The 24614-nt window shown below is 40.8% G+C and overlaps 1 protein-coding gene across 2 annotated transcripts in view; it reads right to left on the bottom strand.

The window, feature by feature from the left end:
- CEP43 (centrosomal protein 43) overlaps nt 1-23927 on the bottom strand; it is a 36097-nt gene extending 12170 nt beyond the window's left edge. Inside the window, exons 1-9 of one of the 2 annotated variants that reach the window (XM_069487760.1) lie at nt 23826-23927; nt 23212-23265; nt 19872-19926; nt 19317-19405; nt 18726-18863; nt 13795-13875; nt 2833-3059; nt 1764-1876; nt 304-372 (exon numbers count right to left, since the gene is read on the bottom strand). In XM_069487760.1, coding sequence (XP_069343861.1) covers nt 304-372; nt 1764-1876; nt 2833-3059; nt 13795-13875; nt 18726-18863; nt 19317-19405; nt 19872-19926; nt 23212-23265; nt 23826-23927 — 928 coding nt within the window. The remainder of the gene's footprint in view (nt 1-303; nt 373-1763; nt 1877-2832; nt 3060-13794; nt 13876-18725; nt 18864-19316; nt 19406-19871; nt 19927-23211; nt 23266-23825) is intronic. The other variant, XM_069487761.1, reaches the window with a different exon arrangement.
- Between the last annotated feature and the right edge of the window lie 687 nt (nt 23928-24614).

The raw sequence follows: 24614 nt of genomic DNA, 5'->3' as shown, positions 1-24614 counted from the left end.
AGTAACTCACTACCCATTTCCACACCCACATATACCGACCCTCTTAACACTCAAGATATCTGTAGGTGCCTGTTTGACATCTGTCTTTCCTACTAGAACTGAAACTCCAGGACGACAGAGGTGTGTCTTGGCTGTTGCTATAGCCATCTCTGGCATAGGGTGTAATCCTGGACACAAGAAAACTATCCAAATACCTGCGGAATGAATAGCTCAGTGTAGGTTGACTGAGTCACTCCATTTAAAATCTCACACTAAAAATAATCGCTTTAAAGCAATCAACACTAAAACTGGAAATCTGGTTACCTAATCCAAGTGATCCAATTTTATCATTGACCAATTTCAGATCTTTCAAAACTGTGTTTGCTCTTTTACCTGTGAACAGGAAAAAATATTAGCATTAAAGTGACTTTTAGAATACAATATTCGCTCAACCACATCAATTCCCCCCCTCCATATGGGGCTTCTTTATGACAGGAGCATAATAACTTCAAACTAAGAAAAAATTACAAACTGTGATTAATGGATGCTTAAATTATTCACTACATTTCTTTTTTAACCATGAACAATACTACTCCTTATTGGAACTCAGCCACTGAAGACAATTTTTGGTCCAGCTATAAGACATCGCCTTCCATAAGTAGCAACATTAAGTATGAATTTGTTGACTATAGTTAATTGTTTTCACCAATTTTATTTTTCCTTTGAACTCCTAAATTTTGCTTCAATTCAACTGCTATTTTTCATTAACCCAAGTGATCTCCTCACTGGTTTCTTTAGTCCTTAGTTCTCCTGACATCCTCTAAATGAACATTCCCCACTCAGCGTCACAGCGCCATGACCACATCCAGATTCCTTCCCTGAAGGTGACAATGACCACGGGAGAGGAGGGGGTGAGAAGGGGTGTGGGCCGCATGAATGGACACATGGCTGCTTAACCAGATGTCTGAGAGAAGCAACAAACTAGCTCCTTTATGTGTTCTAGGAGGCTCCACAGTTGTATTACATAAGACAAAAAGGTTAGGAAGAACTGCAAAATTAGGCAAAACTCATAATATGAATTCCTAGTGAATCTACTTTAGGAAACTTTCTCAAAAAAGGTATACTTACACTCTGAACACTCTGCCAATTAAATCTTAGATTTACTATGACATAGCATACAGTTTCTCTGTATATGTATGTGGTTAGGGCTACGATTTTATATTCCTTGGTACCGCTGTGGTGTGCGGAGGGGTGGGAAGGTAATTGGCCATTCTGCATCTAGCTAGCAATCTTCACCTCTGCTACATGTAAAAAGATATGTCAGATTCAAATCCCTGAAGGTAGAATATGTTGTATTTAACATTTCTATCATAATTACTGCGATATCACAGAATAAATTTTTAAAAATTAATCGAATTTACATTCAACTCAAGGCATCCTAAATGTCCAAGAAGAGATGATTTAAAAATTATATCTACAGAAAATGTAATTGTATCTGTAGATATAACAATTATATCTATAGATAATATAAATCAGCTAAAAAGTCAACTTCCTAAAAGTATCTGATGGCACAGTAAGAGGCAGAATACAAAACAATATAAAGGATATGACCACATTAAAGAGAAATTTAAAAAATAATAAAATACGAACAGGAAATACCTGTGAGCGATAAAATTTTGGGCTGTTTTTATGATTTTCCTAAAAAAAAATCATCAATTATCATAGACTACTTAATTAAAGAAACAATACTCCGAGTATTCACGCCCGCCGCCCTGGACACTTACTCTCGGAGTCTTTCAGTGAGGGGGCTCCCGCCAGGGAGCTGAGTCCGCCCTTTGAGGGGGGCGCATCCGAGAGCGAGGCCAGGCTTCCCCCTTGCTTCCGAGGTTCACTTCTCCTGGCAGGAAGCAAGTGACAGTTAAATGGTAATCTTGTATCCTGCCACTAAAGCAAAAGCAACTTAAAGATATTTTATATACATACAGGGGCTAGAAATAAAGAACATGCAGTATTTTACAGATTCAAAATCAAAGTATTATCTACAAGGCAGTGCAGACTACAGATCAATCACAAACCCTTGCAGCAAGCTTGTCAGTAAGAAATCAGTTCACCTCTCTTTAGAATTCTGCTTGATATCTTACAAACTGAACTGACCTTCTACATCTTCACTGTCTGGGAATTTTTTAGAAGCTCTTTTATCACCAAGAAATACAGCCACGGGACAGTACAGGAGCCTACTAGCAAACAAGTACCATCACTCAGATGTACGTATTCTTCAGACAAGCCACAGCCACACTGATGGTCTCCTCTTGAAATCACGACCGCTAACCTCAAGGGGACCTTAATACTGCCCAGAAACCCTATCCATTCCCACAGTCCCTTCCCTCCTTACTTTCTTATAGAACCCACACTTCTCCACTCTCCCCAAATCTCCAACCCTCCTCCCTCCAGCCTCACTCAACTACAGACTCAGATGAGAACCTGCACAGGTGCTACCCTCAGTGCCTGCAGTGGGGCCCACACACTCTCCACTCTGCCAGCAAAGACAACCCCGGCACGGATTCCGTCACCGGACAGCCCTCCAGGAATTCTCCTCTCATTCCCTTCCATCTTTAATTCTTCTGTCTTTAAAACCAGATCATTCCCATCAGCACACATATGTGCTATTACTTCTCCCACTTAAATACGCACCTCAGCCCCTCCAGCCACCACCCTGTGACAACACCACAAAATCAGATTTATGGATTCAGTAATTATAGAACCACGAGTAGCTCATCATATAAAATATTAATCAAAGCATCTAGAAACTATATTTTTAAATCTATAGTCTGATAATCCAAACAGTTCACTCACCAACCGTAAGTTTTTTCTGGTTTGGGAATGGGATCATCAAAGAAAGAATCTCCGCCCATATCATCTTCACCCGGACAAAGGTCAGCTTTATCTTTGACATCTAAAGTTTTGTTGCTTAGGAAAGATCCAATTTTTGTTTCATGGGCCAATAAGTGAAGATTACTTTTGCTCTTTGGTTCTGATGAAGAGACACTAGTATCACTTTGACTGACCTCACAGTTGGCCTTCTAGAAAAAGAAAGAGAGAGAGAGAGAGAGAAAAGGTCTCTTCAGTGAGATAAAACTTTAAGATATTTTAAATAAGTCATGTGAACATAGGTAAACCTGCGTGTGTGTGTGTGTGTGTGTGTGTGGGTGGGTGGGTGCGCGCGCGCACGCATGTATCCTCCTAACAGCATGAACTGCGGAATAATCGCAGGATGTATCCCTTTAGCCCCCGGCTTCCTAACATGGCTCACTTTCAAAGGGGAAAATGTTAAAGAATACGTTTACACTATTCCTTTCCTCTCACCCTAAATGGAAATATCTTATCTATACCTATTTCATTCATAAACAAACTTTCCCATTTATAAACAATTTTCCTGTTTCCCCTTACATGTGTGTCATGGCTTCATAGGTTAATACATTTTCACCTTGCAAATAGAAGAGGGTATTAAAGGAGAAAAGGCAGATGATTTCACATAAATGAACAAAGCATTAAAGTATTCATCAGGAAAAACAGCAGTTTTCCACCCAGTGCCAAACATGACAGACATCAAGGAGAAAGGTGCTGCCTTCCACCCCTCGCACGTCATCTGAATTCAGGCCTTCAGAGGGACTCCCACACTCACTGAAATGTCCACGGACAGGTACGTATACTTCCGTGTATCTTAAACCAATGTTGAAAAAATTCTGAAGCATTCTTAACCACACCCTACTGATATATAGTGACATTGGCACAAAATTATTTTCTTGTTTTTTTTTGTTTTCGGTTATTTATTCCATCCTTGGTCAGATTTGTTTTTGCCCATAGACATGTCTATGTCAATAATAACAATGAAAGCAAAAAATAATGCTAGTAAGAATATAATAAAAGTAGCTAACATTTATGGAGAGTATTCAAGTGCTTCAAATGTCATTTCATTTAATGTTCAAAATAATCCTATGGTATGGAGATAGGTTCTCTTGTCTCTGTAGTTGTGAAAAAGGAAACAGAGACATTTATGTCACCTGCCAAGGTCCCCAGAGGTAGTTTAGGGATAGGGTCACTATCATAGTCAAAGCCTGATTCCAGAGGTTAAATCTTAACAATTATGTTATGCTATTAGGTTGAATTATATGAAATTGTGGTATTTGTGGGTTAAAAAGGGCAATTTCCCAAAATTCAGCCGTACATACCAAAGACAGCAGTGCTGTGCAAGATACCCGTGGTGTGCGAGAAAAAGCACTCACTTGAAACACGGAATCTGGTATGTAGTCCACACTCAGCTGTTAACTGCATAATCTTAAGTAAATTAATTTTCCTACGCATGAGTTTCCTCAAAAATTGAACTAGATTAGTATTTTCCAAATCAATTATAACTAGGAGTAAGAAAGAAAGGACGGGCGGCTGGGAAAGAGTCACACAGGGTAGCGAACATGTGGGTTAGACATTACTGAACAGGCTGCTCTCCAGGGCTTGTCCCGCCTCTAGCATGTGCCCAGGCAGAATGCACTGTGCGTGTCTGATGGCATGCCTTTGCATTTTCACACCAATCGAGGCCTTAACTAGTTGACAGCTGGTAAGATACATGCTATATAAATTTTAGGGCCCTGAATAGAGCTATACATTCCATGTTATTAATATAGATAAATTAATGATTATATAAAGAGATATCTAGAAAAATAGATATCATCCTCTTAGACATCATAGGATGTTTTCAAAGAAGCAGAAATTTTTTAAATGTCCTAACTTTTTTGAAGTTTTCCCGATATTATCAAATATAGGTATCACATACTTTTATTTTTCTTAATTATGTTCAATCTAGTTGTCATTTCTGATTTATAAATGTTTTCATAACTGATATCTTTTTAAAGGCATACGCATTTGGAAATAAATACCCTGAAGCCCTGGGTTATTTAAACAGATTTACAGTTAGAGATTTTCCCCGTGAAAACACTACTGAGAAAGTTCTAAAAGATAACTGAAAAGGAAATGCAAAGCAACACTACAATAATTTTCCCAATAAAGTCATTCTTCCCCATGAATTCATACTACCAACATAATTTAAGTCTACATAATGAATTAATCCAAGCTTAGTAACTAATATGTATCCATGATTATTTTTTGACTAGTTTTGGCAATATTCCTGCATGGATAGGAGGACCAGTTTTAGGAAGACAAGTTTGATGGAAAAGGACATTATTATGTTATATAACACATACTCTTAAACATAACAGAATTACTTTAAAAACAATCTACTCTGAAATCATTCTCAAAATCAATTTCTTTCTTCTCTCTCTCACCTCTCTTTCTTTCTTTTTTAATTAAACAGAGTCTTGCTCTGCTGCCTAGGCTAGAGTGCAGTGGTGTGATCATAGCTCCCAGCAACCTCAAACTCCTGGGCTTAAGTGATCCTCCTGTCTCAGCCTCCTGAGTAGCTAGGGCTACAGGCATGCGTCACATGCCAGCTAATTTTTTTTTATTTTTAGTAGAGACAGGGTCTTGCTCTCCCTCAGGCTGGTCTTGAACTCCTGACCTCAAGCAATTCTCCCACCTCAGCCTCTCAGAGTACTAGGATTACAGGTGTGAGCCACCGCCCCCACCTCAAAATCAATGTCTAAACCACATGAGAACGTGTCATTTCTTTGTAACTATGTGGTTCATTCTTTTACCAAAAGACCATTACCCAACTAAGTGATTAATAAATTCACTAAACTTAATTCCAAATAACTTTTACTATTTAAAAAATCCACACTAAGAGGACAAAGATCTGTCATTAACACATTCTGCAGAGATTAAAACAAAAGTACGGAAAAACTTCAGAGCAATTTCAATGGAGGAAGTCCAGATGTACATGCGTACACAGATGCTCTCCAAAAACGGTGTTACGTCCTGATAAGCCCATCATAAACTGAAAATATCTGAAGTTAAAAGTGAGCATTTTGTAGACAAAACGGGATGCAAAAACACAGTATCCAAAACGTGCTGGCCACACAGCACACTGCAGATCGTCAGCTGCTCGTACCCCCGTGACCGTGCCACTGCCTGGCATCCAGAGAGTTTCAGACCACGCATTGCAGGCCTGGGAAAAGGGCAAAATCTAAAATTTTACTACTAATTTTGTATCATTTTTGCCCCACTGTAAAGCTGAAAACAACATTGACTCGACCATCTTAAGTAGGGGACCATCTGTATACGTATGTATGCCCTGGACTCTCTATTTAAAAAACCTTTATCATGGCTGAAGACATATCTTTATGTTACATGCATAAACTTCAATTACTTGGGTTTTCTATCACCTGGATTTGGCTAAATTGAAGTTAAGATTCAGAATGAAGCTAAATAGCTATGGTTAATTATTATTTAAAATCAAGAAGAGCAACTTAAAAAAAAAAAATCTCACAGCCATGTCTTAGAATGCATTTCCTGAACAACCTTAGAAGTTGTTATGGGTTGAACTGTGTCCCATGAGAGAGACACATTGAGTCCTAACTGTGACCCTACTTGGGAACAGTGTCACTGCAGACGCATTCAGTCAAGAAGAGGCCATACAGTTAGCAGGGTGGGCCTTGGCTCTACCCCAACATGACTGGTGTCCTAGTACGAAGGGGAAGAGACACAGGGACCACACAGGGAACACCAGGCAGAGATGGAGGCAGAGACTGGAGTGATCTGTCTACAAACCAAAGGACAGCGAGGACTGCCAGCAACCACCGGAAGCCAGGTGAGAAACCTGGATTCCACCTTCTAAGCCTCCAGAGCTGTGAGACAATCCATTTCTGTTTTAAGCCACTCAATTTGTGGTATTTCATTACAGCAGCCTAGGAAACTATTTTAATAGAGTTATTTATAATAAATAACTAAAACTTAAGTTCTATCTTTTCATAAAGGCGAGGGACCTATCGCAAAGCACTACATTTGTTTATTAAATTCCCTTGGATGGAGCTCAAGCCCAATAATAAGCTTTATGGTAAATTACAGTAAAGTTTTAAGAAAGTTCTAGAATGTATTTAATTTTCCAATAGTACACTTACATAATCAAGAGTTCAATCAGTTCAGATAAACGGAAAATTAGAATTAGAGAGACATTTCACAGTGAAAAACACTACTAAGTGTTCTGTAGTCAAAAACTGAATTATCACTATAATGCCTTAAGAACCTGGAAAAAAGAATTTTGTTTTTCCAAACTGAAGGCTTAATCTATACTGTTCATAGCAGGAGAAACAAAGTCAAAAAAATACTCCAGTACTTGCAAAAGTATTCAAAAAGCTCATGCAACACACTGTCCCTCACAACCCAGGACCTTCACCAGCAAAACCCAGGGATGCCCACGGCCTTGAGATAAAATGGTGCCGTATCTGCATATAATCTGCACATGCCCCTGTGTACTTCAAATCATTTCTAGGTTACTCATAAAACCTAATACAATTAAATGCTATGTAAATAGTTATTATACAGTATTGGTTTCCAATCTGTATTATTTTTTATATTGTTAATATTTTCGACCTGTCTGTAGCGGGCCGCATCTGTGGACGTGGGAGCTGCAGACGAGGGGCCGACTGTGTCCGATCCCCTCCCCCCCCCCCCCCGCCCTGCGGGGTGATTATGACTTACTAATGACGTACTTAGAGAAGTAATTTTACTGCACTTGCAACAGACACTTACATTTAAAGTTTAATTTGCTAACCTAGAAACGTAAATATTGTAGACTTCTACAACCACAAAACAAAGCTTTAAACCTTTCTTTCTAAAAACTCAGTGTTTCTAGAGCAACTGTCCCTACCATCTGCAATCTGTAACTGCTACACACGCACAACAGAAGCATCATCTTCCAGCTTTGCCATAAGACTCTGACACAACGCTGTGCACAGCTGTGCCACCCTCAACGTCCTCAGCCCCCCTCCCGCCCCCCAGCAGCTGCCAGGGCTCAGCTAACACATGGGGCCAAGACATCAAGTCTGGAACCTCCAATGGCCAGGGTCAGAGAGCTGGCCGGGCCGCACCGGAAGGGCTAATGCTGGGAACGTTCACCCATCCGCACACCCATTCGCTCGGGGCAGGGCGGAGGTGTGGGTGTGTTAAGAGAATAATAATCTTGGTTTATTTGGAAAATCCTGAGGTGACTGCAAATGACACAGAAACGATACCCTGAAACATACACAAAATGTGAGTACCCTCACTGCCCTAAATCAACTCAAAGCTGGGCTTATTCTAGAATTTTGAAAACAAGAAATAATGAATTAAGAAATGTCATATTTTTAAGAATTTGAAGCAAAAAGTACCCCAATACAGGTTAGTTTTAAAACACTTGAAAACTGATTATTAAAATGAATAACCTTTCATACTACATTTACTGTTATAATAAAAAACACCTAACTCTAAATATTAAAACAAAAAAAATCTAGTATCTTTCTCAATTTTTCCAACTAAATGGTAAAAATCTAAGTTAATAGAGCTTACCAGAAGTCTATTATAATTTTTGATATGCATTATTTTTTTCAGACAGCTAGGACAATGTTTGGTACCACAAAGTGGCATACAATGAAACAAATTATCACAGATGACACTTTGGAAGTAAGCATTAACACACATTTCAAAATTTTTAGCTCATTAAAAAAATGCCCTCCAACTTAATATTTATCCTACTTGTATTCCAAATCTTTTACCTTTGTATTTATTTCATTTTATCTTTATTATCTCTCAACAATAACAAAAACAAGAACTTTTAGTTTTACCCCAGTTAAATTAGTTCTAAAACCTTACAAACCAGTTATGTGTGTGTATATATTATATATGTATGAATAATTTTTAAAAGTTTATTTCTAATATGAATGTAGCTTCCCTGAAGAAACTGCCCAGAGTCTCTGAAGGAGCCTTAATACTTGTCCCCCTGCGCGTTCGCAGGGAACAGTAGGACAATCTGCACCCTGGGCCCTGCCTGGCAGGCCCGGTTCACATCTGCAAGGCAGACAGGTGGGGCTCCCACAACTTGGAAAATGCCACCCACCCACCACCTGAATGGCTCCCCCTGGAGTCTGGCTGTGTACAACCTCGACTGCTACGTGCAACGTGGTATTTGGATTAACATGTTAAAAACGTTAAGGAAGCTGGAACCTACTGCAAGCACAAGGCAAAGCAGAAAGGCAGAGGAGGAGAGCCAAGGGCTTCTCCACGTGAGGTGGACACAGGCAACGCTGGGGACAACACAGACCTCTTACAAAGGCAATTCAGAAGCAAGATCAGGGAAGTAGAGGGGAAAAAGGTTTCCAAGTGACCGAAGAAGCACCCTGGGCTCAGAAACACAATAATGAAATGGGTGGAAGGGGCCCAACTTACAGACTGGACCCCGGGAAGGGGCCCGTCCAGGTTCCTCGGTCCCTCCTCAGGTCAGGGGGCACAGGAGGCCCTGCCCCAAGCACGGGGAAGGCTGAAGTCTGAGCCCACCACGGTGTGCCGCAGGACACCAAATGGAAACATGTCTCTCAGCATGCTTGGGTTCTACGTGCACATTTCCTCAAAATGTTTCAACTTCTTTAAAACCCACGCCACCAATAAGCTATAAAAACTTAATAGTATGAAATATGCTTTTAACTTTTTTAAAAAAGTCCAAGAAACTAGTTAAAAGAATCTATAAAAAAACACTTTTATATTAATTATCTTTTTTAAGGTATGTCTCACCTCTGCAATTAGACTGTAAACTCCTTAAGTGAGGACTGTGTAAAACATGGCTTGCCCACAGCATTTAACACACAATGCCTTTCACTATGTAAATGTTCAAAAAAAATACCTATTAATTATTATTATTATTTTTTTTTTTTTTGAGACAGAGTCTTGCTCTGTTGCCCGGGCTAGAGTGAGTGCCGTGGCATCAGCCTAGCTCACAGCAACCTCAAACTTCTGGGCTTAAGCGATCCTACTGCCTCAGCCTCCCAAGTAGCTGGGACTACAGGCGTGCGCCACCATGCCCGGCTAATTTTTTCTATATATATTTTTAGTTGTCCATATACTTTCTTTCTATTTTTAGTAGAGACAGGGTCTCACTCTTGCTCAGGCTGGTCTCGAACTCCTGACCTCGAGCGATCCACCCACCTTGGCCTCCCAGAGTGCTAGGATTACAGGCGTGAGCCACCACGCCCGGCCTATTAATTATTTTAAAACATAATTTAATAATGCATAAAGAATAGTGTGAACAAAAAGAGAATACAATAATAGGAATTTACCTCTGGAACCACTAGAACTAAAGCCCGCTAACATAACAAATAGAATTTTTTTGAAAACCTTCAATTTTAAAGGTTTTCAACATAGTGAAAAAAATCTATACATAAACCAAGGTTCAACACAGAACTAATCAATCTTATAGAACTGAAAATAAAATCATTCTGTCTTATTCTAAATAAATGCAAAAAGACTCTACTGATAATGTTTCTAAGACCTCTAACATTTAAATTTCATAAGCAGCTAATGTGCTGGCAGGTCCATCCTGTGACTGTCAAGGGAGGAAGGAGCAGCCGCCACAGCGCGGCCGACCGCAGCACCGGCCCCGCGGGCCACGTGAGTAGGGCCCGGAATAAGGTTAATAAATGTGCAAGAGTACAAAAAGCGGCAGAATCCAAAAATGTCTTGAAGGAAATAAGCTTAACTTTTATCAATTGGAACTTATCCAAAAAGTAGTTTGATGTTCTATTTTCCTCAGATAAAAATCATAATGTTAATAACATGTATATCATCATCTATTCGAAAGGAAAATAAATATTTTCAATTCTACTATTGCCAACAAAACAAGGAATAAAACTGAGAGCACAGTTTTAAAATACAACAGTATGATTTTCACCTAGATAAAAACCGACAGTCAAACTACTTTTTGTTTTATGCCACCATTACTTTCTCATGTTCTGATTATGGATAAACGCAAGTGACATTTCAAAAGAACACTCCGAACCCAGCCCACAGGACTGTGAGGCCACGGAGGCCCCGTGGTCCAAGGGCTGCTGCCTTCTCCTTTGCCCTCATGCATGTTACCTTGTCACCAGACTTCTGCTCGCTTGTCTTCTTCTTACCTTGTCCTTTATACCTTGGTATCTGAGCATGAGAATAAAATGACATTTTACCACAATATATAAATCTTTAAAAATAAACTAATTCATTACCAAATAGTTGTATTATAAAATTTCTTAAAAATGAAAAAATCTAACCATGTTCCTCTCTGAAGCCTGCTTTTTCTGTCCTTTCTCAACTCTATTCCTAAAGTGTTCAATTCATGTTTAACTATGCTGTTTCCAACAGTTGTGGTCAACTACAGATACTGTAGCCTTCACATGTTCAGCTTCTATGGGGTGGAGAACCACTTCTTTCATGCTACATTTAGCAACATTCTAAACAAGCCTTGCTTGAATTCCTAGGCAGCCTCCTTTGAAGACTTGCCCTGACCTTTACCTTGCCCTACCTTCCTCAGGAGCATACAAAACTGGTTCCTTATGGCAGGGTGGACCCTGTCCCTGGGGAGTTCCCAGCACTCTCCAGGGGCTGTCAAGACTGACCAGGTACCACTGGGAGGCAGCTGGCAAGAAAGGGGTGGGGAGAGTACTGGATCCCAAATCTGGGTCCTTTAGGATTACAGAGGCATTGCATTTTAGATGCCCCAATAAGGATTTATCTTAAAACAGATCCCACCCCAACCCCAGCAAAGAGTGTCTGAGGGTATTTCTGGAGTGGCCACCCCGGATATAGGGCCAGCTGAAAAATGGAGACTGCAGTGAAAATAAACGGAGGGTGGCAGGAAGTGGGGCCGGCCACCCACAGGACAGACACTGTTCTCTAAACCAGCCTCAGAAATGGTCATCACCTCTCTGTAAGGATTCAGAGCAGCATTTCCTAACTGACTTAAAACAGTTAAGATTCTCCTCCTAATTCTTAGATCTTAAAAAAAATTTAAATAGAATAAGAGTATATAGAACAGACTTCAATAGTTTATCCTAAAGACATACTTTATGTAGAAAGTTGGTATTGCTGATTTGCTTTAAAAAGTAAGAATTTGCTAAAAAAGAGAGCTTCAAAATAGCTAAATGCTATATATAGGTACTGATAAGTATTTTGGAATAATTATTAATTTTAATCTTTCTAAAGCCAGATACTTTCATGGAAAATAAAGCTTTCTCATGCAGGCTCTTTTATCTGCAATTCACTGAAGGAAATTTTTAAATTTACTCATGACCTTGTTCTCTCTGTCATCAGGGTTATAGCATCCCATGAGCATTAAGGAAAAAATATCTCTAAAAAGGACCTTTTTATTAGAAATTCTCAGAAGGAAGGAACAACTATAAACAATATAATGGTCTCTTTCTATTGTTAGAAAGAGTATAAAATTCCTTTAGATTTCTAAACTCAAAAAATAAAAAGGAAGAACAACATCAAAGAACAAGCAATAAATAACAGTAATCTTTCAGCAATGTTCTGAGCCTACACATTTAGAAGAGAAAGAAATCCAGCAGTATATTTACTACCCTCTGGAAGTTTATCTAATTTAAAAAGATGTAACTTTTTTCTAAGGTCAATATAGCACTATGGACCACGTAAAAGCCTAATCTTTCGGAATGTATCCACAGCATACCTCTTTTCCTACAGAATGGAAATCAAAGGAACAAACACAATACTGATCTGTGATAGACTGTACATGTGTGTTCTGTCCCCACCAAATTCATACATTGAAATCTTCACCCCAATGTGATGGTATTCGGAGGTAGGGCCTTTGGGAAGCACTTAGGTCCTGAGGATGGAGCCCTCGTGAATGGCATTAGGTGCCCTCCTAAAAGGGACCCCAGAGAGCTCTTTCCTGCCCTCTTTCCACCATGTGAGGACACACTGAGAAGACAGCACTCTGCGACCCAGAAGAGGGCTCTCACCAGAAACCCACCATGCTGGTTCCCTGATCTTGGACTTCCAGCCTCCAGGACTGTGAGAAATACATTTCTGTTGTTTATAAACCACTGAATCTACGTTACTTTGTTATGGCAGCCCGCTGGGATCCAAACCTATCCTCTGATAAGACTGGCAGGTACTACCAACTCACGCCAACCACCTGAGACAACACATTTCCTGACAATCATCTATCATCTATTATTTCTATATTTATCATTATCCATATCTTTGATCTTAAATTCAGGTGCCCAGTTCATTTTTTTCTTCCATTATGCCAAATCCCTAAAATTAGGTCTTACCTTTACCATCTCATGAACACATGCACACATACGCACATGCATGCTCACATACAGACACACACGAATGTAGCCAGAGTACATATATTTTCTTATAAACCCCATCATTTAAAACCCCATATAAAACCCACAGCTCATTTTTATAAAAAAACCATCATGATTTACAATTCCAAATCTGATCATCCATCTAGAACTCTACAATAGGCAATGCAACAATTTTATATTCTGAACCTAATATCCTCAAGCTAGAAACTTACAAATGAAAAGAAAGTAAACCGTGTTAATGAACAAAATAATGTTCAAAGTACCAAATGAATCCAAATATTCTACAATTCTGTTATTTAACAGCATATTCCCTTCCATGATATGATGGGAAACTACTATAAAGCAAAAAAAAAATTTTTTTAAACATATACTTAATCAAAGGGAAAAAAGTACTTTCAAGAAACTAAAGAGCAATTGTGTTACAAAACAACAAAACTTGTAACAAATTAAGACCAGAGAGAGAAAAAGAGAGCGCCCTCTGGAGTCTTAGTCCGGAAGTCACTGCCATACCCGGTAGCCAACTCACCTTACTTGGTGGTGTGTGCACACTTGCTTTTCCTTCTGGTGACTTCGGTGGAGGATGTACGTCAGATAGATCCAGTGCACCCTGAAATAGTTCAGTTTAAAATGAAAACATATTTAAGAATAGAGCATGAATATACTAATTACACTTCAATGGAATTTTAGCATTTAAAAACACTACACAATGTTGGTATTTTTATTTTTTCCTCAATATAAATACTTTTTAGATTTTCCTCTAATTTTATACACACACACAGCCCCCCCTAGATTCTAACTATCTGCAGAGTAGTTCACTCAGCCTGAACAGGCTGTCCAGTCCACCCCGCATAACTCCTCACCCCCGTCCCCCTCCAGGCCAGCACCATCCTGTGAGCCTCGAGACCTACTTTCCACCTTTCTTGCCTTTGTTTCCCTACTTCATTTTCATTCACAAAAAATACCAAATACCAACTCTCTCATAAAAAACTTCTCCCTCTTCAAATGGCAGTACTCTCTTCCTCTTTTATACTCCCATACATTTTTTTCCTTTCATTCTTAAAGCCCTCGTTCTAGCCAAGTGTCACAGGTCATCTGTGTGTCTGTCCTAGAGCCCTGTCACCACAGGTTCTGAGCACCGTGGTAAACGCTAAGCAGGAGCCTGTAAAAATGTTTCTTGAATCAAACTCACTTCCTAAAATTCATCCACCATTATTATCACAACCTCTACGACACTGTGTACATAGTCAATATTGACTAACTTTGCAACAAAAATCCTTTACAACGTTTTAAACATGAGAATGTGCTGCTCCAACTTTGTTCCCCCAAGTCCACTCTTTCGGATGACAGCATCAGCTTCTCCCACGCTAAAATCTTTAATGTTGCCTCTGAGAGCTCTTCTTTTCCCCATATTGCCTTCTATGCCCCAGTCCTATGCCAAAACATTAATTTACTAAGCCTTATTGACTCTTCCTCTGAAAGGTCGTCTTCACCTGTGCATTTATTTCTACTCTTACTGCTACCACTCTTACCTAGACTTGCCTTTTTATGGGTCTCACTTTTTTCTAGTCTTCTAACTTCTCCATATTTCACCCATCTGACCTTCAAATATCTGTCTTCCAAATGACACTCCTGTATGAAAGTCTTCAAAGACTTCCCACTGACTATGAACAAACATCTGTCAAAAGTCAGTGTGTCTGAGACCCTGCAAGGATATGAAGATAAAGCCCCTGTCCTCATGAAATGTATGACCTACTAACAGGGCAGAGAACGTGCAGATCACTATTACGACCTGGCAGAATGAGGCTAAATTAGGTCCAGCTGCCAGTAGCGAGCGGGCAGAACAAGAGGAAACTCCTCAGCCACAGCTGAGGAGAAACCATAATGATAAAAGTCCACAGCTAGTGCAGGGGAAAGATGTGTAATTTCAGGTGGAGAATAAGATAAGAAAATAAGAGACGGAAAAAAATCACAAGCCACTTTCAAAGCATAAGTTCAATGTGGCTTAAGTATAAGGTTCCACACTTCAAAAAAAAGGGCATAAGGCCAAAATGATGGGCTAGACCATTATCACTCAGGATCTTTAATTATGGTTGAGTTGCCGTTACACAGCCATTGCACTTTTTAAAGAGGGAAGTAACCGATGAAGAGCTGAATTTTAAAAATAATTTGACAGCTCATAGCAGAGACTGAAGAGATGAGCATCCTCAGGAGAAAGCGACTAGAACCCCTGGGCGGAAATGTCCACAGGTGAGGGCCTGGATGGTACTGTGGGGTAAAGGAGATGAAAATGATTCACCGAGGAGCATAAAAAACAAAAACGTGCCTGTTTAAACTAATTACAGCTGAAACTACAGCTCAACATTCAATAAAATCAACCAAAAGCCCCATTAAAGGTACGTGGGGCACAGCACCTTTATTCTTAAGGTGGTTTTTAAAATGCAATTTTGGTAAAAAGCATCAGTAATTGACTTCAATGGGCTTACTACACAGCTAGTTTTCTATAGTCAAAAGGCAAAGGTCAATAAAACCTCTAATTTTTTATCTTATTATACATGACTGGTCTCCTCTGAAAGTAATAGAATAAAACACTAGTAAAATGATGGAAGAGCCAAAACAGACATCTTTGAGACCCCTATTTCAAATATTTGTTTATACATGTATACATATATACACAAGCTATTAAAATGGAGTACCCAGATATTAAGAAGGGAAAACTAGCAGAAAGTGGAGATCAAATGTCCAATTTAACGGTTTTGCAATTCAGGGGAGTAAAACAATTCTGGTTTGAAGATACAGAATTCCTACTCTGGGTCTATGTGCCAGAATCACAGTTACGAAACAGGGAGGGTTCAGGTCCAGCAGGCAGAATGCAGTGCCGAAGAATAGTGACCGGTTCTGATTTTCAAATCACGCCAACCGCACCACAAGGCTTTCACAGGGTCTGTCTGGGGCAGACATGCTGTCCAGCACAGGAGAGAAAGCCTTCCAGCAAGTACTCCTCCTTCCAGGCCTGCGCCAGAGCTGGTGGCTGTGGGCGGGAGTGAATCCTTCCCGACAGGACGACCGAATCAAGCACACACGTGAAGAGGTCCTTCGGCTGGAACCAAGGAGTCACAGGAACAGAATACAAACGGAAGTGAGCAAGAGCTGGAAGAGGGGTTTCTTTGAGGGGAGGAGTGGACACGTCCTTACTGTTTTTGCCTTTTTAGGAGTGAAGACAATAAAGTCAATTTTTTCCCATAGGATTTAAACGTGCCAGCGGGGGATGGACGTGCAGAGCTGTGGACTCTGGTCAGGAGCGAGGGGAAAGCACTGAGCTGCACTAAGGCAGCCCAAGCCGGACCTAGGGAGCCATCCACACAACAACGCTGACAAGAGGAGAAGTAACAGTAACAGTGATGATAATGCTGCAAGTCTTCCTTGGTATCCGCAGGGGACTGGTTCCAGGACCCTCCTTCAGATACCAAAACCAGCAGATGCTCAAGGCCCGTATGTGAAACGGCATGTGAAACAGCGCTGTATTTACATACAACCTGTGCACATCCTCCCATGCACCTAACACAATGTAAATGCTATGTAAATGGTTGTTAGGCTGTATTTCTTTTATTTGTATTGTTTTTTATTGTTATTTTTCCCACATATTTTCAATTCATGGTCTGTTAACTCGCTGATGTGGGACTAACAGATATGGATGGCCAATTGCAAGGATACACGGAGTCTACGTGCCAAGCACCATTCTAAAAACTTCACACACACTGCCTCCTGTAGTGCCCACAACCCCATGAGCGACACTTCTATGATCTCCATCCTGCAGACAAGGAACCTACAAAACAGGGAGACTGAGTGACTAGGATGTGGCACAGCGGAGGTTTCACCCCAGCAGCCCGGCTGCAGAGCCCATGCTGTAAGGAAGGGAGCTCAGACCAGAGAGAAAAGCGTGCGTAACCACCTCGTAAGGAGGTGAGCCAAAGAGTAACCAAAAAAGAAAACGAAAGCGCAGGCGAAAAGAGAGATGAGTCTGGGCCAGCCACAGACACCAACAGAGGGTGAGCAAGAGAGATGTCACTGTCACCTACAGACTGGTGGTCCAAGAGATTATCTGATGTCTTTTGTTTTTTACTCCTTACTATAATATCTAACACAATGTCCATCAAAGAAGCACACTAAAAACTTGTTAAATGATTGATGAGTGAAGGAATGAAGTGAAAATGCGCAGGCTGAGGTGACAACCTGTGCTCTCGGCAAGCTGACTCACTCCTGAGCCCGGACCTGGTCTCGCTCTCCTGCCCGCACCCTGCTGGCACTGTCCTGCCCTCTCAGATCACCCTTCCCATCCTCATCCCACAGCTCACACCCTACCCTCACTGTAAGATTGAATGTAACAACATTTTAGCATAAAACAAACAATCACTTCTCTCTTTAAACTAAAACAATTATTGTTCATAAAACATCTGGGAATAATTATGTATTATACGGTATTTGCTCCATAATCTTAAACCATTATTTAAATGTTAATTTCCTTATGTAAGCATATCTCATCTTGAATAGCTTTGAGCTCTTCAAGGACACAGAACTTTCATACATTACTCACACAGTAACCCTGTCTTACATGTAATGAGTACTCAGGCAACTTTACTACTTTTCAAAGACTCTAACAGAATATATACTCTGAGACTCTCCAAATAAATAGGCCCATAACCCTCCACATTCCTACTTATAAGTTTGTATGTCTAAAAGCACACATTTAACACAGGTATCTGGAACAGTTACAGATGTTGTATACGTCTGTGAAACAGAATACCTTTATGTAATGCTAAAGTATGTCAACAGAAGTCAGATCATCAATCTCATTAACAAGATTTCCAAAAAGAAAGGTCAAGAGTAAGAAAAGTAACTATTAATCAAAATAGTAGTAGTCTGAAATTATTTCTAAACAGTTCAAAGTAAAATCAACAGCTTAGTTTTAAGCCTAGTTTAAAAAAGGTTTTAAGTCAAGTAATTATCAACTAGTCTCTAAACCAGCCCTTTCATATTTAACTAAAATGACAGTAAGTTAGTTGAGTGTGTTCTCTGCCGAGCGCCATTCTGAGCACTTGACGTGTGTTAGCTCACGTGTGGAAGCCTCACACCACCCACAGGAGGCGGGTCCTGGTACACCTGCTTCACACAGGAGGGGATGGAGGGGTCGCAGCTAGTCAGTGAGAAGCTGGGATTTGCGCCAGTCTGGCTTATAAACCCAATACTCTGAGGATCAATAACCAGAACAGGTATACAACAGTGTCAGACACTGCACATTTCTAATTTTCATTAAAATTTGCATTTGTATAATCTGAGTATATTTCAAGGAATATCCTCTCTTCATGTAAATCTTGATTTACTGTGACTACACTAGTCTGCATGACTGACCTAAGTAGGCAATAATTAAAATAGAAAAAGATAACATAGGATTATACTTACTTCCCCACTGGCTGGGCCTTTTTCTTTCTGTTGACAGCGCCTGATCACTTCCAATAATAAAGGTCCACCCACAGTACCTTCTGCTTCAATAATACCTAAATCTCGAGCTAAATTCTCTCGACCTTCGAGACCTTGAGACTAGGAAAAAAATAAGATATAGATGCACAAAATTATACCAAAAGTATTTTCAGAGAATAAAGAAAATATTTCCAGAGCTTAAAAACATCTCTAAACTCAGAGACTGTTTTTCTAATTAATGAAATGTCCATTTTGAAAAATTATACCTATTTCTTTTACAGAGCCTCATCTTCAAAGTCTCCATCAACAGGTGCAATCTAACATCATACTAAAATTAACTCTACAGTCACGCTCCTTCATTAGCAAGCTTTCAAGTTATAGGAAGCAGTGACGCTGGAGCCAGCCAGCTACCTGACAGCTCAGATGGTCTTTAAGAAAAACAGATAATCAACTAGAAAAAAATAATCTGTATGCCAGAAACTATAAGTTGTCAAATTTTATTAATTTTCAGCTTAGTATTAACTCATTTGTATCAAAGGTTTAATAGGATAGATGTAAAAATCATATTCTTACTGTGCTAGTTTCAGGTTGAAAAACAGCCAAGGTAAAGTCAAGGTTAAAAAACTGAAGAAATTCTGCAACAAGACTAGCCACTAAACGACCTACAAAGATCAAGAAAAAGATGGGTAAGCAAACCTGTAGGAACTCTGAAGATCTTTTATTAACATTGTGAAATAAGACACACTAAAATAACAGGAGAGAGGAGGTTTCTAAATTTTTTAAATTACAAATTTCTTCTCTGAATAATGTGATTAAGTATTGAAAATCCCCATCTCCCAGTTGTTTCTCTAGGATCATCAGTATGAACTAAGTGTAAGACAACGTAACACTTCACGAACAAACTCCAGTGTTCTACTTTCTAGAGTAAAATTGTCTTTAGTCAACAATTTCCCATGATCAAAAATATTTAATAGCAATGTGACTGTTGTACAATGAAATATTGTTTTAAAATGAGGACCTATAAGAATTGTAGACTTAAAAAAAATCCTGAAATTCCTGATTTCTCCCAAGCAGTGTAAAGATTCAAAGAGACAGATAAAATAAACAAGAACAAGTTGAACAACTTACCATCTTTTGTATTTAAAAACTTTTTCAGGCTCTCATTGACTAAAGGAGTTTTGTTCTGTTAAAAAAAATGAAATATTTTAAGTGTCACGTGATTATCCTAAAAAGTACAAAATGTACATTAAAGTTTAATTTGTTTGCAAAAATATAAATAATACGTACATGGTAATCCATAAAATTATGGTTTTATTAAATCTTTTCCACAACTGTTTATTATTTTGTACTATTTAATTTCTCAAAGTTAATAAAACGAAACCATAAACATTTGTACTTATTTTTAATGTTTTATAAATTGCTTACTAAACTGCTTTTGAAGCTAGAATATCTTCAAAAACTCATGTTAAATAAAAGTAACTTATGCAAACAACCATTTATTATTTCAAATATGTGACGTCTGATATTTGATCATCTTAGATATCTACCATTTATAGTACACTGACGATGAACAGGAGTCCAGTTATCAGTTTATGCGTGGTATATGAGATGATTTTATGCAGCCCATAGGCCAACTCTGTTTTGTAATTATATATTTATTTGAATATAAATACAAAAAATATTTCTAGTACATCAAACTTTGATTATTGCTCAGAATAAGGCTAATGCAGACAGCACACGGTAACTTCTTCAAGCAGCCCACAAGAATCACTGGTATAGTGGCAGCACCATCCACTGCTGAGGGGACTGCAAGATGGCACAACCAGTTTGGAAAGCAGTTTGGTAATTTTTTAGAAAAGTTAAAAAATATCCCTACCATGTGATCCAGTCATTCTCCCCCTACATATTTTCTCAAGAAAAATCACAGATACAAGCAAAGACTTGTACATGAATGTTCACAGCAGTTTTACAACGCTCCAAAACTGGAAACAGCCCAAATGTCTATCAGCAGGTGAATGGCTAAACAAACTGCCATATCCATATAATCAATCAGTTAATGAAATGATCCATTAATCCTGAAATCATCAAATGGAATGAACTATCACTATACACTACAATATGAATGAATTTCAAACCCATTATCCTGAATGAAAAAAGCTAGACCAAAAAAGGTGCATACTGTATGATTCCATCCGTATAGGTCTTAAAAATGTTTGGGAAGGGTTTACAAAGCGGCACAAGGAAACTTTTGAGGGTCATGGATATGTTCACTATCTTGATGGGTAGTGATCATTTCACAGCTGCATAACTGTTAAAACTTACCAAATTATACATTTTAAATATGTTCCATTTATTGTAGGTCAATTATACCTCAACAAAGTAATTAAAAGATAAGGAGGGGAAAGATTATAAATGTCCTTGGTAGGTTGGACCAGGGAATTTTAAGACATTGGGTCAACTGAAACATTTAAAGAAAATGGAGGGACAAGATCAGATGTGTACTATAAATAGCCAATCCAGGAGCAATGTGGAGAAAGGACTTTAGGGGGATGGTGAGGGACACCAGCAAAGGGTAGACTGGAGAGCAGGAAGGGGGTACAGCAATCTGGAAAAGAAATAAACACAGGCAAAGTGGGCAACAAAACCCTCCCTTCAGAGACACTTCAGGTACAGACCTGACAGACACGGAGCCAGCTGACAACTGAGCAGGTAGAAAGAAGAGCAGGCCTGGGAAACTCTCAGATTCCTGTTTAGCTGAAGGTCACCAATAAGAGAATACAGAATGAGAGCTACAGGATAGTGCATCAATAGTCTAAGTAAGGTCAAACTAAAGATCAAACTAAAGAAACCAAGGAGTGGTCAAAAGGAAAAGAAGAAAGAAGAGAAAAAGGTCCCAAAAGTCAAGAGAGATTTTCAAGAAGGAAACAGGAATTAAGAATGTCAAATGCCACAATGATCAACTAAGATAAGAAAGAACTAAAGTATATTCCATTAGAAAATTCTTCTTGGCTATGGCAAAAGAAATTGCTTAGGAGTAACAGCAGTGGATTTAAGATTTTACGGGTTAAGGGGAGCCAGAAATATAAGAAATGGAATAAACATGCACATTGTTTCAAAATGTGGCTGGGAGGGAAAAAAAAGAGTGGTAGTAAAAGCAGAATAAGAGAAAAGGGAAACAGTTTTCTTCTTAGGAGTGATTTAAACATGTTTTCATGCTCAAGAGAGGAGCCAACAGAAAGGCAGAGGTCAAAGATACAGTAGATAACTAAGGAGATGAGGGTGTGTGGAAGGCAAAACCTAGACAAAGTGATTATTCTTCGACAAGACAGAGCCCCTGCCACTAAAGCAGAAAGGAAAGAGGTACAGATAAACGCTGACACAGGTAAGCCTTTTCTGAGGCGAGCGAAAGATTGGTGGCTGGGGAAGGAAAATATGTTAGAACCTTATGGCTTCCATTTTCCCTGAGGCTCGGACAGACCAACAGTCCAGGAAGGAGCGGGGGAGGATAACAGAAGGCCAACATGCAGCTGTGGTGGGAGGTGCTGGATGAAGAGCAGAGCTGCAGGCCTGCTCAGGACCTAGCGAGGTTGGTATGCAACAATTTGTAACATCAGCAATCCACGCGGTTGGGTAACTTTTCTCTAGAGATGCATATGCACAAACAGGAAAGAGCGTTAATTTGTTGGATTAAATGACCATTAAGATTTCTTCCAGCCCAAGAATGACTGAAAGGCAAGGCAGTTAGGGTTTTTGAAGTATGAACTATGGGGTCCAGAACAAAAAGCAGCCAAGAGAAGACTGATGCCTGCACAAACACAGGAAGAGCAAAGAACTGAAGGGTTTGATGGAATTAAAGAGCAAGTATAATATACAGGTCTAAAGAAATGGGAGGATAGGAGACCGATTTGTTATAGAGTAAGAGTTTAAGACCTTGATTATGGAGTGATTCTTGTTGACAAGTTCCAAGATATTTACTCAGGATAGTTGGTGGGATTTGGAGCAGAGAGAAAAAGCTAAATTATGCACTTAAATGCAAAGAAGTGGTTGGACTTTGGGAAACAAGAAAGATCGTGATGTTTTTAAATAATTGAGCGGTCAGACAATTTGGGGGAAAATAGCATATACTCCCTACCTCACAGGGATTCGCAATGTATGTTAATTAAAGGTTCTGAGCAAACCTGCAGTTAGTTAACTCATTGACAATGAAACCATTTTTTCAAGGAACTTTTTTGTTTCAGTTTAGTATTGGTCCCAGAGTTACTCTGGTACCTAAACTTTAAGATTACCAAGAATTCAAAAGAGACACTAAAAGAGAATAATTTTGGTTCTCCCCAAATAGTAACATAACCCTTAATAGTTAAAATTATCCCTAGCCATACACTACCATAAATTGCATTGTTCAAATGGTGTTTAATTAGAAATTCAGCATTAATGAATAAGGTCATATTAAAATCTGGAGATTTCATACCTCTACTTTTTCTTGCTCCTCTAGTGCTAAAAACACGGCTGCTCGGAGTTCAGCCTTTAAAAAAAAAAGGTAAAGGAATAAAAATTACTATTTCGAGACAATTTTCAAGACAAGAAGTGCACACGAGGTAAGTTCTGTAGACACCATCCACACGGTCTAAAAGCCAGCGACAGGCCGAGGAGGCCGAGGAGGCCGAGTGGCAGGTGCGGAGGTCGGAGAGGCTGCCGGAGCCCCCGATCCCCGCAGGCCGTTACAGGCCCCGCTTTCCCGCCGCTCAAACTGCGAACGTCCGAGGAACGACCGCTCAGACCCCCCCTCCCGGCACGGAGGCCAGAGGGCTGCGTGCGACCGACCCCACGACCCGGCCACCCTGCCCGCCGCTCTCGGCGCTGGGGACAGGGCCCTGGGGCAACCCTGAGCCCGCGCGCCGCGCTCTGAGGCCACAGCTCCGGCCCGCGCGCCCGGCTATTCACGAGCAGCCCGGGCCACCGCGGCCCTCGCCTCGGCGGGGCCTCCCCAACGCGCCCCGCGCCCCGCGCCCCGCTGTGACGCCCGCTGTGACGCCCGCCGTCCGCACAGCCCTGCGCCCCGCAGGCCCCCGGCCTCTGCGCCACCTTGATGCGGTTCAGAACCCCGCTGTTCTCCAGCGTGTGCACCAGCAGGTCCCGCAGCTCCGTGTCCTCCTCCGCCACCACCGCGGCCGCCGTCGCCGCCATCTTGCTTCTCCAAGACAACCGCCCAAGCCGCACCAACGGCCGCCGGCCGGCGCGCTTCCGCTCGGCGCTGGGGCGGTGCGCAGAGACCCCGCCCCTCACGCCGGAGGGCGGGGCGTCGGGCGCGTAAGACGCAGCCGGCCGCGAAGGCGCGCTCCGGGGGCGGGGCGGGGCGGGGAGGACGCGCGCTGGGGGCGGGGCGACGCAGAGGCGCGCTCCGGGGCGGGGCGATGCGGTGGGGTGCGCTGCCCCGGCCGGCCGCGGCGAGGCGCTACGGGACCGTACGTCGAGCTCACGTTTGGGCCGCGCCGGCTGTAGGAAGGAGCCTGTGGAGGAGGAACCCCTGAGAGGCCAGGTGGGGCATGGAAGATCGTGGAGGTGGAAGATGTAGGATTTTAGAACCTTCCAGGTGCTCACTGCAGGGGGGTGAGGGGAACGCGGCTTAGGAGGGCGTGCTGCGTGCCTGGCTTCCACACGTGTGTGCATGTGCACGTGTGTGTGCGTGTATATACACTTGTGTATACCTGTTGTGTATATGTGTGTACATGTACATATGTTCGAGTGTATGAGCATACGTATGTTTACGTGTGTGCGGTGTACACACGTGTGCGCGTGTATATGCACACGTGTACACATGCATTGTGTGCGTGCATGTGTATTTTGCATGTATGTACATATGTTCGGGTGTAT

This window comes from Eulemur rufifrons, chromosome 15 (genome assembly GCF_041146395.1).
Source record: "Eulemur rufifrons isolate Redbay chromosome 15, OSU_ERuf_1, whole genome shotgun sequence".
In the NCBI taxonomy this organism is placed as follows: Eukaryota; Metazoa; Chordata; class Mammalia; order Primates; family Lemuridae; genus Eulemur; species Eulemur rufifrons.
The sequence above is the reverse complement of the archived record's forward strand: the minus strand, read 5'-3'. Positions and strand labels throughout refer to the sequence as shown.